This window comes from Plasmodium reichenowi, chromosome 4 (assembly GCF_001601855.1).
Source record: "Plasmodium reichenowi strain SY57 chromosome 4, whole genome shotgun sequence".
Lineage (NCBI taxonomy): Eukaryota > Apicomplexa > Aconoidasida > Haemosporida > Plasmodiidae > Plasmodium > Plasmodium reichenowi.
This window is the reverse complement of record NC_033649.1, coordinates 708,967-724,665: the sequence shown is the minus strand read 5'-3', so window position 1 is coordinate 724,665 and position 15,699 is coordinate 708,967. Positions and strand designations below refer to the sequence as shown.

At 19.4% G+C, this 15,699-nt stretch overlaps 1 protein-coding gene across 1 annotated transcript; it reads left to right on the top strand.

Moving 5' to 3' along the window:
* Positions 1-2,301: 2,301 nt before the first annotated feature.
* Positions 2,302-15,216, top strand: PRSY57_0419400 (erythrocyte membrane-associated antigen; the record flags this gene model as incomplete). The annotated part of the gene is made up of 1 exon (XM_012906047.2): positions 2,302-15,216. One exon carries the CDS (start codon positions 2,302-2,304, stop codon positions 15,214-15,216), a length of 12,915 nt encoding a protein of 4,304 aa, XP_012761501.2.
* Between the last annotated feature and the right edge of the window lie 483 nt (positions 15,217-15,699).

Sequence of the window (15,699 nt, the reverse complement as noted above, 5' to 3'; positions counted from 1 at the left end):
ATATATATATATATATATATATATATATATATATTTTGGTTCATTTAATAAAAGAACACAAATTAGGAAGCATTATTCAACCATAACAAGGTTCATTCTTATATTTCACAATAAAATTAAAAATTGTGTTAACTCATATATTAATATATATATATATATATATATATATATATATTGTATCAAAGTGAATACGCACTTAAATATGTTTAAAATTCAAATATGTATATCTACATTTTAATATGGATAAGGTTTGAAATGCTTTATAATTATACATTTATAATTAATTAAAAACTTTTCAATTCTTAAAATATAATCTCAAAAATTTTAAACATAATTATATCTTATTTTATAATGTATATTATTCATATATAGTATTGTGAAAAAAAATATATATAAAATATACAAATATATATTTTTTTCTTTTTTCTTATTATACACTATATAAAGTCACACATTTATATTATACATATATATATATGTATATATTTTTTTTCAGTCTTCCTACATTTTATATTATTCACTTTATTTTTTACTTATTTAAATTTTTCGTAAACTTTATGCACACACATATAAATATTTTATATACAAATATATAGGGCAAAGGAAAAAAAAAAAAAAAAAAAAATTCATATGTATTTTGATAGATTATAATAACATATATATAAATTGCGGTAATTTTAGAAAATATAGAAAATTTTCTATACATATTAAATGTACGTATTTATAAGGAAATATATATATATATATATATATAATATTTTTAATTTAAAAATAAAAAAAATCGCTATATTGTTTTTATAAAAATATATATTATAATAAACACGTAAAATATATACATATATATGAATGTACCATGGTTTGAAGAATGCATAATCTATTCTTCTTTTTTAATAATACAGTGATTTTTATTTTATAAATCATATATATATATTTATTTATATTTATATAAATTTATAAATTTTTTGAAAAATAAAGTTTGATTTAATGAATAAATAAATAAATAAATATATATATATATATATAAAAAAAAAAAAAAAACACCTCTTTATTTTTTACCCATGTTTCATTTATTTTTTTCTTGCATACATTTTAAAAAAGCATATTTATAAAGAAAAAAATAAAATTTTAGTATTTTTCTTATATTATGATATGTTTTTTTTTTCTTTTTTTTTCCTTCTTCTTGTTAAGATATAAATAAAATAATATTTTATATGCAGACCTTCAAGATATATATATATATATATATTTATGTATATAATATTATGCATATTTTTGTATAAGCTATAGAACACCATATAATTTTCTTTTTTTTTCTTTTTTTTGCTTTTAAAAAAAAACAAAAAGAAAAAATTTTCTCTTCATGAAAGTGAATATATATAAAAAAATAAAATAAAAACGTTTTCTATGTATCTATCTATATATATATATATATATATTTATATATATATACAAATATATAACAAGTATGTGTAAGATATTATTTTAAGAAATGTAAGAAGTAAATCTATTAAGGTTGACAATATATAAAAACGCAATACAAAAAAAAGTAAAGAAAAAAATTGAATATAACAGAATATTTAAAATTTATACTAAAATAATACCAACCTGGTATTATATATATACCAAAAAAAAAAAAAAAAAAAAAAGGAGACCACCATATTTTTAATACCTTATTTTTTTTTCATTTCAATCATATTCTTTATATATTTATATATAACTGTTTAAAAAAATAATATAATATATAATATATAATATATAAGCATACATATAGAAGCAAAAATTATTTTTTATTTTTTTATTTTTTTATTATTTTATTATTTTTTTTTGTAAAAATGTTTTTTACGTATTATGACGGCAAATATGATAACTGAAGTTGTGAACTTGAAATATATAACAGATAAAAAAAAAAAAAAAAAAAAAAATTAAAATGAATAAATGAATAAATAAATAAATAATCCCTTATGAAAATATAAAATTAAAAAGAAAAGAAGAACATATAATATATACATATATATATATATATATATATATATATATATATATATATATATATATATATATATATATTTACCTATATATTCCTTAATAACATTTAAAAATGTACCAATTGTTGTAGGTGTTATTAAAAATTTAAATATTTTATATTTTTTTTATGAAGTTGTTTATGTTAAATTTTTTCCCCTTAATAAATATTCTTATCATTTTATATTAAGTTTATTATTTATATATATATTTATTTTTATTATTTATTTATTTTTTAATTACACACGGTTATATATTCTACAAATTATGAATGGAAATATGAAGAAGCAAAAAGATGAAGAGGACGAAGAAGAAGATGAAGAAAAAGAAAAAGAAAAAGAAGAGACGTGCTATAATAAGAATTTAAAAAATGAATATAATAAAATTATAAATAAAGAAGAAAAATATTTAAATAAATCTAGAATATCTAATATATTAAAATGTGTAAATAGTTTTGATAAAAACGTATCAGTATATGAATATGAAAATATATTAAAAAAAATGTTAATAAAAAAAAAAAAAAATATAAATATAAAAATAAATAAAAATGAAAAGGATCAAAATGATCAACATGATCAACATGATCAAAATGATCAACATGATCAAAATGATCAACATGATCAACATAATCAACATGATCAAAATGATCAAAATAATCAAAATAATCAAAATAATCAAAAGGATTATATGTGCGATGTTAACAATAATATTATAATAAATACAGAAAACACAAATTATAAGAATGACATTAATAATATGCAAGATTATATAAATAACCACTGTCTTGATTATAATTATAGTAATTATAGGAAAGTTAAGAATCTTAATTTGTTGATTAAAAATGAATGTACCAAGGGTTATTCTAGTGATAGTAAAATATATTCACAAAAGAAAAAAAAAATTAAATATTCCAGACAAAAGGAAAAATATAAAGAGCTTCCTAAAGTTATAACACCTCTAAAAGGGAAGCACATAAATAATAAAGTGCATGAAGAATATTTAGAAGATATACCTTGTAATAGATTATTTAAGGATGTTAATTATGAAGATGTAAGTAATGTAGATAATATGGATAATACCTTACATATTAATAACATAAATAATATAAATACATCACAGGATGGTAATTATTTAGCAAAAGAATATATTACAAACACATTTAATGGTAAATACAACACAGATTATAATAATAAAAAGAAAAGAAAAGAAATGTATAAAATTTTATATAAACTAAAACATATTAATGAATTTAACAACTCTGAATCAAATCAACATCTGGATTCTATGGATGACCAAAGTAAAAATGTTAGCCAAGGGGAAAAAAAGAAAAGGAAAAAAAAAAAAAAAAAGAAAAAAAAAAAAAAAAAAAATCAAAGGGAAAAGAAAAATCAAAAGGAAAATGAATATTTAAATAAATATATATTTATGAATGAAAAAAAAAATAACAATTTGAATGAAATACATAATATGAACATGATAACATCTTTTAAAGAAAACGGTAGCATGAAAACAACATATATGAATGATACTATTATAATTAATGAAAAAGAAAAATATATGAATTCTTTATTACCTTCTCCAGATTTTATTATAATTAATCAAGATAAAAATAAAAAAAAAATTATAAATAATAATATATATTTAAGTGATAATAATATACAAGAAAAATTTTTAAACGACAAATATATAAGTAATAATCATCATGACCTTTCACCTTTTGAACAATTTAATAAACATAATAAATCTTTTCCTAGAATTAATGAGAACAATATTAAGAGTAAATTTGAACATATGTTATTATGTAATGATATATCATATATTAAGAAGAGTACAAATAATCATAACATAAATATTTACAATAATGATAATAATTATTTTGAGGATGATGTACATAAGAAAAAAATGGATGAATATATTATTAACCGTAATGTAAAGAACGATAACATTATTATAGATACAAACAATTTAAAGGAACATACTAATTTATTAAATCATCAAAGTGATTGTATAAATATACATAGTGATAATGTGGATACATTATTAGGAGATATAAAAGATGAAAGTGTAAATATATCGTGTGATGAACATATAGACATTGGTAATTTTTGTTATTATTCAAAGGATAATACGTTAGGCTCAAACGTTACAAGTAAAAAGAATAATATGAAAAATGTGGATAATATGAAAAATGTGGATAATATAAAAAATGTGGATAATATAAAAAATGTGGATAATATAAAAAATGTGGTTAATATAAAAAATGTGGATAATATAAAAAATGTGGATAATATAAAAAATGTGGATAATATAAAAAATGTGGATAAAATGGATAATATTATTTTATCGGATAACAGTCAGAAGGGTATGAGGGGACCCCATCAAAAAGGGGACAGCACCATGGTAACATCCAAAAGTATTATTTCGATTAATGATAAAAATTATAAATCATTAAAAAATGAGCAAACTAATAAAAAAAGTATTATACATAATAATAATAATAATTTATATGTATGTAAGGTTGAGGATAGTAATATAAATCTTATAAATATTATTAAAGATAAAAAGGATAATCATGTAAATAATATAATAAATAAGGATAATATTTACAAAAATGTTGAAAAAAATGATACATTAAGTAGTTCCTTGTCTAATACTATCACCTACACAAATAATATATATGAAAAAAATAATAATAATAATAAAAAAAAAAAAAAAAAAAAAAAAAAAAAAAAAAAAAAAAAAAAAAAGCAAACAAAACAAGAGATATTAGAAAATAATATAAATATATATCATGAGGAAAAGAAAAATAACGATACAACAAATATTGATGAAGATAATAATGATGATAATAATAATGATGATAATAATAATGATGATGATAATAATGATGATGATGATAATAATAATGATGATGATAATAATAATGATGATGATAATAATAATGATGATGATAATAATAATAATAATGATGATAATAATAATAATAATGATGATGATAATAATATCCAAAATAACAATACCTACATTGTAGTTACACAAAATGATGAAGAAAGAAAGAAACAAAATTATTACCAATTTAATATGTTGAATAATATTTTTAAAAATAAACTTTCTATAAATAATTCGTTCTATTGTCTAAACACAGATTACATAAATAATGAAATCGATTCTCATCAAAAAAAAAAAAAAAATATATCCATGTATAATAACACGACTGACGGATATGCAGTCAAAAAATATGAGTCTTTAAGTGAAGAAAATTATAAGATGGAAAAAAAAAAAAATGTGTCCTATAAAAAGTTAGAAAAAATAAAACATAATAATAATGAGAATGTATATAATTATTATAATAACAAAATTGAAAGTAAGTATACTCCTTATTTTGATGATTATACATCAAATTATTGTTTAAATAAGTATAATGCATCTAATAATATAGGAGAACATAGAATGGTAAATAAAATAAATAGATATACACATAATGATGATAATATATTACGAAGAAATAATTGTCATTTTTATGAATTTGGTAATAATATTGATGAATATAGAAATCATATTATAAAAAAGAAAATTAATAAAAGAGAAGAAGGAATACATAAAAATGATAATAAGGAAATATATACAAATAATACTTACCAAGCATTTCATAATAATAATAATAATAATAATTTTCATTATAGTTATCATATAAAATATGAATCTAATAAGAATAAATTACCTTTTTATCATATAAACAGAAAGAAACATAACCATGTAAATACACATAATTATAATAATGATTATAATGATATAAATAATAATGTTGATATGTATAATAATAATCCATATACTATAAAAGATTCGTCTAATAATTATGATGAACAGAAAAAATTGTTTTTTTTTAATTATGTTAATTATATGAATACATTATATTATTGTAACCATAATGATCATAATAATAAAAATTATAATTATAATATTAATAATTATAAATATAATCTAATTAAAGGATATTATAATAATGTTAAGAGTAATATGTGCACAGGATCATTAAATTCGTATTTTCCATATGACAACCATGCCTTTGTAAACCACTTTTCTCCAAACAACAAAATAGATGATATGATATATGTAGAAACTAAAAGAAGTATTAGTAGTAACGAAGATGTCGTTAATAATAAAAATTATGATCATCTCATACATAATACAAATAATATAAATAGTGTTAATAATATATATTATTTTGATAATTTTTATCGTCATAATCGTTTTAATTCTCTTAATGATTATACATTTCTAAGTTGTAATATTAAGAAAAAAAAAAAGGGTAAAGACTCATCTAATACAAACAATTCCCACATTTTTGTTACAAATAAAGATATGAAACCTTATAACAAAAAAAATATGAACTTTATTTTAAGTAATATACAAGATTTAGATAATAACCAAAAGTCAGCATTATATATGGATAAATATAAATATTATTCTACTTATATAAAAAAAAAAAAAAAAACCAAAGATGACACATTAACATATAATAATAATAATAATAATGATAATATGGATTATTCTTATAATTTCATGATGAATAATTTTTATGGCAATAATTTTTTTTTTTTTTACAACAATGATTATTACGAAAATATGACGAATGATGATAGTAGGTTTGTGAAAAATGTGGGTGATAAAAATAGTAAGAATGTGCTCAAATGTGTGCATCCATATAATATGAATAATATGAATAATATGAATAATATGAATAATACAAATAGTATATATAATATAAATAATAATAGTCGTTGTGGTAGTAAGAGTTTTCCTTATAAGGATACACATGTTGATAATAAAATGAACATACCCCTTGAGACTTATGAAATATCTTTAGAAATATTAGAAAAGAGTAAAAGAAATAAAAATTATTTTGAAGATCCGTTTAAATATTACACTGATATTCATGTGAACGATTACTCATACGGAATGAACAATCCATACAAAGCAAAAAATAATAATAATAATAATAATATTAATAATATTAATAATATTAATAATAATAATATTAATAATAATAATATTAATAATAATAATAGTCATCATCATTATAATAATAATAATAATAATAGTCATCGCCTTTATTATTATTATAATAATAATAATTGTAGTAATGATATTTCTTTGTATAATGAAAAGAAATGTCCAGAGAATCAACACATTATTAAAAGTTATAATTATTATAATAATAATATATATTATGATAATGTTTACAAGATCCCATTATATAATAGTTATACAAATAATATGATATACCCCTTTCCATTTTTAATATCTCCACATTATGTTCAAGATTTAAATTATTTATATCCTTTTAATTATCACAATAAATATGCTGAGGAAAATACATTTAATAAAGAAAATACAACAAATCATGAGAATAACAAACAATTTAATACGCACGTTAATGAAATGGACAATAAAAAACGTTGTTATAATAATAATAATAATAATAATAATAATAATTCGTATTTAGAATATAGGAAAATTAAAAACAAAAAAAAAAAAAAAAAATTTAAAAATTATACTATGGAGCCCCAGCAACGTACATGTGTTTATAATGAAAAAAATATAAATGTAAATATAAATAAAAACATTTTATATGATATTATCCATACAACAGATAAAAGTAAAATGTTAAAAAGTAACGTAAGTTGTGATCATAATGTTGATAATATACAAAATAATAATTTGGATTGTCAGGAAAAAAAAAACAAAGGTACTGTTGATCAATGTGAACATTGTATTGCTGAAGTTGTAACATCTTCATCTCTTAACAAAATAAATTTTAAGGAATCATTAAAAAAGCACAGTAATAATAATAATAATAATGATGATAATGTTAAAATAAATAAATGTGATGAGAAAAAAAAAAAAACAATATTAACTTCAAATGAAGATAATCATAAGGATATAAACAAATCAGTATATGTTATACAAGAATTAAGTTATAACAATATTATATATGATAATAAACATATAAAAGAAAAGCACGAAAAGAACCTTTTTAATATAGAAAAAATAAAGAGAAATCAAAGTGTTGATATAAGATGTTTTAAAACCTGGTTGAATAATATAAATTATAATAATAGTTTTAATCATATATTATGTGATAAAAAAAGAAATAGAAGGAGTATATCCTTAAATATTCCAAAAAGATCTAATTTATTCAAATCAACATTCAATGTTATTGATGATAATAAAATATTAGAAAACAACAACAATAATAATAATAATAATAAGAAGAAGAACAACAATATTTATAATATGTTTAATATGAATTTTTATGCACAAGCTAATAATAAGCATGATCACGTAAATAATAATTATAACAAGAAAGATCTTTTTCTTTTATTTTACAAGACAGAGAAGAAACTTATCGATTTATTAAAGATTGTTAAACCTACTAAAGATATTAAATTGATAAAGCAAAATATTTTTTGTTTATTATCCAAGTTGATTAAACATATACTAAATTCTGAAATAAATATATATACTGTGGGTTCTACTGCATATGGTGTAGATTCTAAAACGAGCGACTTGGATATTGTTATACAAACAAATTTATACAACCCTAAATATATTTTATACAATATATATAATTATATTAACAAAATTAAAGATACCGATAATAAGAAAACTCTTTTACAAGATGGCTTGTTAACAAAAATTAACCATCATGAGGAAAACGATTTTTCTTTTTTTAATAATGTAGAATTACAACTAGTAGATTCTGCTAGGGTTCCTATTTTAACATTAAAAAAAAATAAAATAGTTTGTGATGTTTCTGTTAATACAAACAATTCATTGAAGCATACAGAATTCTTTTTAAATGTTTTAACACGTTTTCCAAATTTAAAAAATGTAATGCGCCTGTTGAAATTTTTTCTAAAAGTCAGAACCCTACCATCTATGAAACAAGGAGGCTTACCAACCATTTTTTGGATGATGTTATGTGTTAAATATTGTAGGATATCTAGAGAAAGTTCTGAACAAAATGAAATAATTACAGATGATTCTTGTGTAAATAAAACGATAAATAAGGATACATTAATATTAAATGAGAATCATAGAAATAGAAATGATCAAGATGTGCTTCCTATATCTAAAAAGGATACTTTAAAAAGTAAAAGCAATGAAACGTGTAATTTCAGGAGACCTATAAATATAAATGATAAAGCACAAGTTACACAAGATTTAAAAAAAAAAAATTATAATTGTAGATTAAATAATTGTGACCTTGAGCATAATTATCAAAAGGATAAGTCCCATAGCAAACCAACAAATATAGAAAATGACAAAATAAATAATTACCATAATGTTGATAAGGATGAACATTTTAACTTTAATCCTATATCTAATAGATTTCCTCTTGATGATAAACCTATACATGATTCTAATAATTTAGATAAGTATAATTATCCTTATGAGGATAAGTCATCCTTGAGTATATCACATGTATCCAAAAATTGTGGTTCTTTTTTTGGAAAGGGAAAAAGGTATTTTTCTAACCAAGCACATAATACTAATAATTCTGACAGCAATATATTTATTAATGAAAAAAAAAATAAAATGAACAAAGATAATTATACGAATAATACGTGCTCTAAGTATTTTTTCAAACTGTCTTATAATTTTTTGAACTCATCCTTTTTGAAAAACGAAAATTATGAAATGAGTGATATGTGTAGTTGTAGTTCCTGTGAAAATAATCCTGCTGTATATAATGATGATATGGATAATAATTTTTATGATGATAATAATAAATTTACCAGTTTGAAAAAAAAGAAATTGGACTATGATGAAAATAATTTCAATCATGATCACCATAGCGATATTAATAGTCATGTAAGTTTTAATAACAACCTTATAAGCAACCCATCGATTTATTTTTCGACATGCTCGACTTATTCTTCTATAAATCCGGAAAACGTAGAAAAGAGATATATAAAAAAAAAAAACATTTTAAAGGATATACATAAAAACAGTGTAGTAGTATCCAAATATATGAGTCTTATAAATAAGAAAAATAAAGAGAAGCCTAATTTAATAGGAAAAGATGAAAAAATAGAAAATGACAACACGGAAAACATTAAAGATAATGCATATAGCTCATTTTTAAATGATGATAATAAATATGACAATAATAATAATAATTATAATAATAATAACAATTTTAATATTAATACGAATTATTTAATGAATATATGTCCATTGTTTTATTCATTTATGATATTTTTTAACCAATTAAATTCTCGAAAGAAGCTAATGAAAATTATAAATATTATAAATGAAGAAAAGTGTCTTGATAAAGATGAAAGCGAAATAAATAAGAAAATCCTATCAAGTATTTGTCATGGAGGTGTGTGGGATGAATTAGTAACCTTGTATGATCCTATATATAGTTCTAATTATGAATCTTTTATTAATAGAAAAAAAAATGATTATAACAAAATTTATGATAAAGTTATCGAAATGAATAAAAATGTTGAGGACATGCAATCCAAAGGAAACTATACAACAACAACAAAAAATAGTACAACTAATTATAATAATATACAAAGGAATGATTTAAGTAAAAAATTTGTAGATACCACAACGGGAAATACATATAGCGACAGAATAACAGCACGAAGTTATATTCATGATAATAATGATGAAAATAATAATATTTACAATTATATGGATGAAGTTGATGATATGGATGATGTACATAATGTGGTTAATTCCTGTGATGTTCATTTAAATGACGTCAATTATTTTCAAAAGGACCGTGAGGAGAACAGTTCTTATACCTATAGAAGAAATGAACATATGAGTAATAATATAGATACAATATGTCGAAGTAAAAACCTTTTATTAAATCATAAGGGTACTAATCAAGATAACAATATTTTTGAAAGAAATAAAGAGAATATGAGTAATAGTAGTTCTAATTATATGAATGAAAATAATACATTGTCTGAAAAAAACTTTTCTACACGTTCCATATTAAAAAGAAGAAATATGTATCATAATAAAAATGATCATTATTGTTATAGTACCTCTCAACAGAATGATGGCAACTATTTAGAGAACAATAAGAGCAATATGTTACATAATGATGATGATAATGATGATGATAAGAAGGATGATAAGAAGGATGATAATAAGGATAATAATAATAATGATGATGATAATGTTGATGTGTTTCATTATATAAATAAAAATAAAAGTAATAGTTTCATTAGTAATAATTATCCTTGTGATAATACATACAAGCAAAATATAAACTTAAACAAGGAGAATTGTAAGACTAGAAACAATATCAGCATGCCTTTAAATATAAATTATGCATATGGAATATCAAAAGATGAGATGATACATTTTAAAAATTATCCTTATAAATATAATGATAAATATGATTATGATGAAGACATATTATCTTTAATGAAAAATTTAAGAACAGATGATTATACAAATGATGATATAATAAATATAAAAAAAAAAAAAAAAAAAGGATCCCTTATAAATGATAAGAACATAACAGATATAACGACATATACAAATTCGTCCTCATCACTATATAATAAAAATAATAAGAATATGAATGCTAATAGTAATAATAATTATTATACAAACACAAAAAATAACTCTCATTATAATTATAATTATAATCAAAATTATGATGTTCCCAAAAAGACGTATGACAACATTTCAACCTCTTATGAACCTAATAATTATATGAAAAATAGTAGTAATAATAGTAGTCATCATCATAGTGTTTATGAAGGAAGGTACACGTTTAATAAGTTAAATAAAATAAATAAAAATATGTACAATTCTTTTATGCCGAACAAACAACAATCATATTTTAACAATAATTATAATAATAATTATAATAATAATTATAACAATAATTATAATAATAATTATAATAATAATTATAATTATCATGATGATAATTCAAAATTCGATTCAGAAGATTTAATATGGAAATATTATAATAATCCAAGTAATAACAGGAATCATATTAAAAATATACACAACTTGGAAAAAAAATATGAACACAATATAAATTTGGCTAGTAAAGTTAGTAGTGCAACATGGTTAATTTATTTATATGAATTAAAGAGAGCTAGCTTTTTTATTAATTACTATTTTTATCATCTCCATTTATTTATTTATTTTAAAAATTATTTTTTAAACTATCAAAAGAATTACACATTATTCCAAAATAATAAATGGATTATACTCAAAAGAAACTATGAAACACAAAAGAAAAAAGAAAAATATTCAGATATAATAAATATGAAAGAGTCAGAAATAAATGTGCACACATCATGTATCTCAAAAAAATTAAATGATATAAAAGCGAAAAATGTACTGAATAATAATAATGATCATATGAATAAAGAAGACAAACAAAGAAATGGAATCGATCAAGAAAATAATAATGAAAAAAAAAGTTATAAAACTCATTATGATATATTCAAGAGAGATATGCATGAAATCATAAAATGTACAGTTCAAAATTTAAATAACTGTATAGACGCATTGTTTGAAAGAACTAAGGGAGATATTTATAGCTTACCATTTAAAATAGACAAAAAAAATAAAAATGAAAATAAAAATAAAAAAATAAATAATAATAATAACAACAATAATAACAACAACAATAATAATAATAATAATAATAATTATAGTAGTAGTATTTGTTGTTGTTGCTTTAATACTACCCCAAATATTTCCCCACAATTTAATAATATTCATTCATTTTTAAATAATAAAAATTGTAAACACAATAATATAAACAAAGATTCTATGACAAACTCTTATGGGTTAATCTTAATAGAAGGGAAATTAATCTTTGTCAAATTTTTATATATTTGTATTGATAAAGAAAAATTCTGGGATGAAAGTTTTTTATGTAGAAGGGATATAAAAACCGTGATACATGTAAAAGCACTAGATGTGCTTTTTATCTCCAAAAATAAATTAAAAAATAAAGAAAAGAACGAAAAGAACGAAAAAGATAACAATTTAAACAACATAATAAATCAAAATATATGTAATAATCATAAGAACGATATCTATTTTGATTTAGAACAAAATCTTTGTACAAATAATAAATCTTCACAAGAATTTTCATCAAGTAATACTTCCAACATAGATAATACATTTTTATCAGATGATACTATATTTTGTGAACAAAAAAATAATTTATTGAAGGATTCAAAATTAACACATCAACAAACATATGGCATAAATACAAATTTACAAAACAACAAAAATCATTTTGAAGAAAAAATTATTATGTATAATAACACACGCAAAAAAAATGATCATTATGTAAATGACGATATAATTAATTTATGGAAATGTAAACAAGAAAAAGAACTATCCAATAATTTTATCTATAATAACAAAAATAATTATATAGGAATTCTTATGGAACAAAATTCGAATCAGGAAATTTTCTTTAAAAATAATTCTAAATTTATTATAGAAAAAAATTATATTGATCAAAATAATGAACATATGGATAATATGAAAACATATCAAAATGATCCAACAGATATGGAAAAAAAGAAATATAATGACGAAAATATCTTTTCAATAAATCCATGTAACTTTGTAACTAGGATTAATGTTAAGACTATTTATTTATCAGGAAAACATATACATGATGATTTAAAAGGAACATTATTACAAAAAATAGATATAAAAAAAGAATTTAAAAATGATGATGAAATGAATACATTCTTACAAAATCAAAAAGATATATATGATGAAGAAATATACTGCTTAAGAATTATTAGTAGAAATGAAATAATGAGATATAAAGAATTAATAAAAATTATGAAAAAATGTCCATATTATTATAAAAATGCAAAAAATATATTAAATAATTTAAATAATTTAAATAATTTTAATACACCATTACAACAAACAGTACGTTTATGTAATTTTTGTGGTATAAAAGGAATCTCTAATATCAACACAAAACATTATAAAATGTCATCAATACAACAACATGTAAAAAATAAATTTTATACTTTTATGTATCATATATTTTATAAATATCAACCAAAGAATCAAGGGGGAAATATACATAATATACATAATATACATAATATTCATAATAATAATAATAATAATAATGAAGATCATTTAATATGTAACCATTCAAGCAAATTCAAACGTATTAATAAAGAAAAAAGAAATAAAGAATTGTCAACAAATTATGAGAACAATATATTTAATCATACAATAGGTACATCAAAGGATAATCAACATAATTGTTTGAGTGATACGAATTATCGGGACAATAATTTATCTGATCAATGTAAAAATTATTCCTTTCATAATATATACAATTGTGGTGAGGATCATGAAAACAAATCAGAATTAAAAAATAATCGAGAGGATAAAAATGATCATGATATGTATAATATTGTTGAAGAGATAAAACATACACAACGTAATAATCAATATAATTATAAGCATATAAAAGTGGATAATGATTATGATAATATAATTCATATGGATAAAGAAAAAAACATCGAAAAAAAAATATATATCAAAAGTAATTACACAAAAAATAATTCTGAACAACATGTAAACAAAATGGAAAATTTTAATGACAAAAAATGTGAAAGCCAAAAGAATATAATTAATAATATTAATAATAATATAAAAAGTGAATTATTACATCAAAATGAGATCAACAAAGATTGTATAAATAATAATAGTATATTTCCTATTAAGGATAAACAAATTATAAATAATAGTAAAGTAATAAAAAATAATATTTTGTCAGAATATTATAAAATAAAAAAAAGACAAAAATCTATTGATAAAATATCCAAATTATATAAGGATGAAATTAAAAAAAAAAAAAATAATGATTTTATCCCTCATAACAAAAAAATCATGAGAATTAATAATACAATTAATTGTTTAGTTGGACAAAGGACCCAAACAAATTTTCTATTTTTAAAAAAAAATCATTTAAATACAACAACAGAAAATATAACAACCAAAATTGTAACAGGTGCACAAAATAATAATTTAAATAATGTAAGTGTTAAAAAAAACAATTCAGGACAGATGGAACAAAATAATATTAATGATATATCATATGTTCCTACATTTAGGAAGTTCCAGGAAAGGAAAAAATAAACATAAGACATTATAAATTATATATATATATATATATATATATATATGTAGAGAAAATGATAATGAGAAAATTGTAAAATATGATAGCACTTTTTTTTTTTTTTTTTTTTTTTCCCCTTTTTTGTCCCTTATATTCTCTCAAATGTAAAGACAAATAAGTGAATATACCTTTAATATTTTTATAATATATATATATGAATATATAAAGTAAATTATAAGTGGAACATTTTAAGTTTTACGTATAAATGACATTTTAACAAATATGATGAATCATAACAATTGCTCAATATCCCTAAATGTGTTATAAAAAAAAAGAAGGAAAAAATAAGAACACCATGAATGAATAAATAAATAAATAAATAAATAAATAAAGAAATAAAGAAATAAATAAATAAATAAAGAAATAAATAAAGAAATAAAGAAATAGAGAAATATTTTTTTTCTAGTATTTACTCTTTTTTTTTTTTTTTTTTTTTTTTTTAA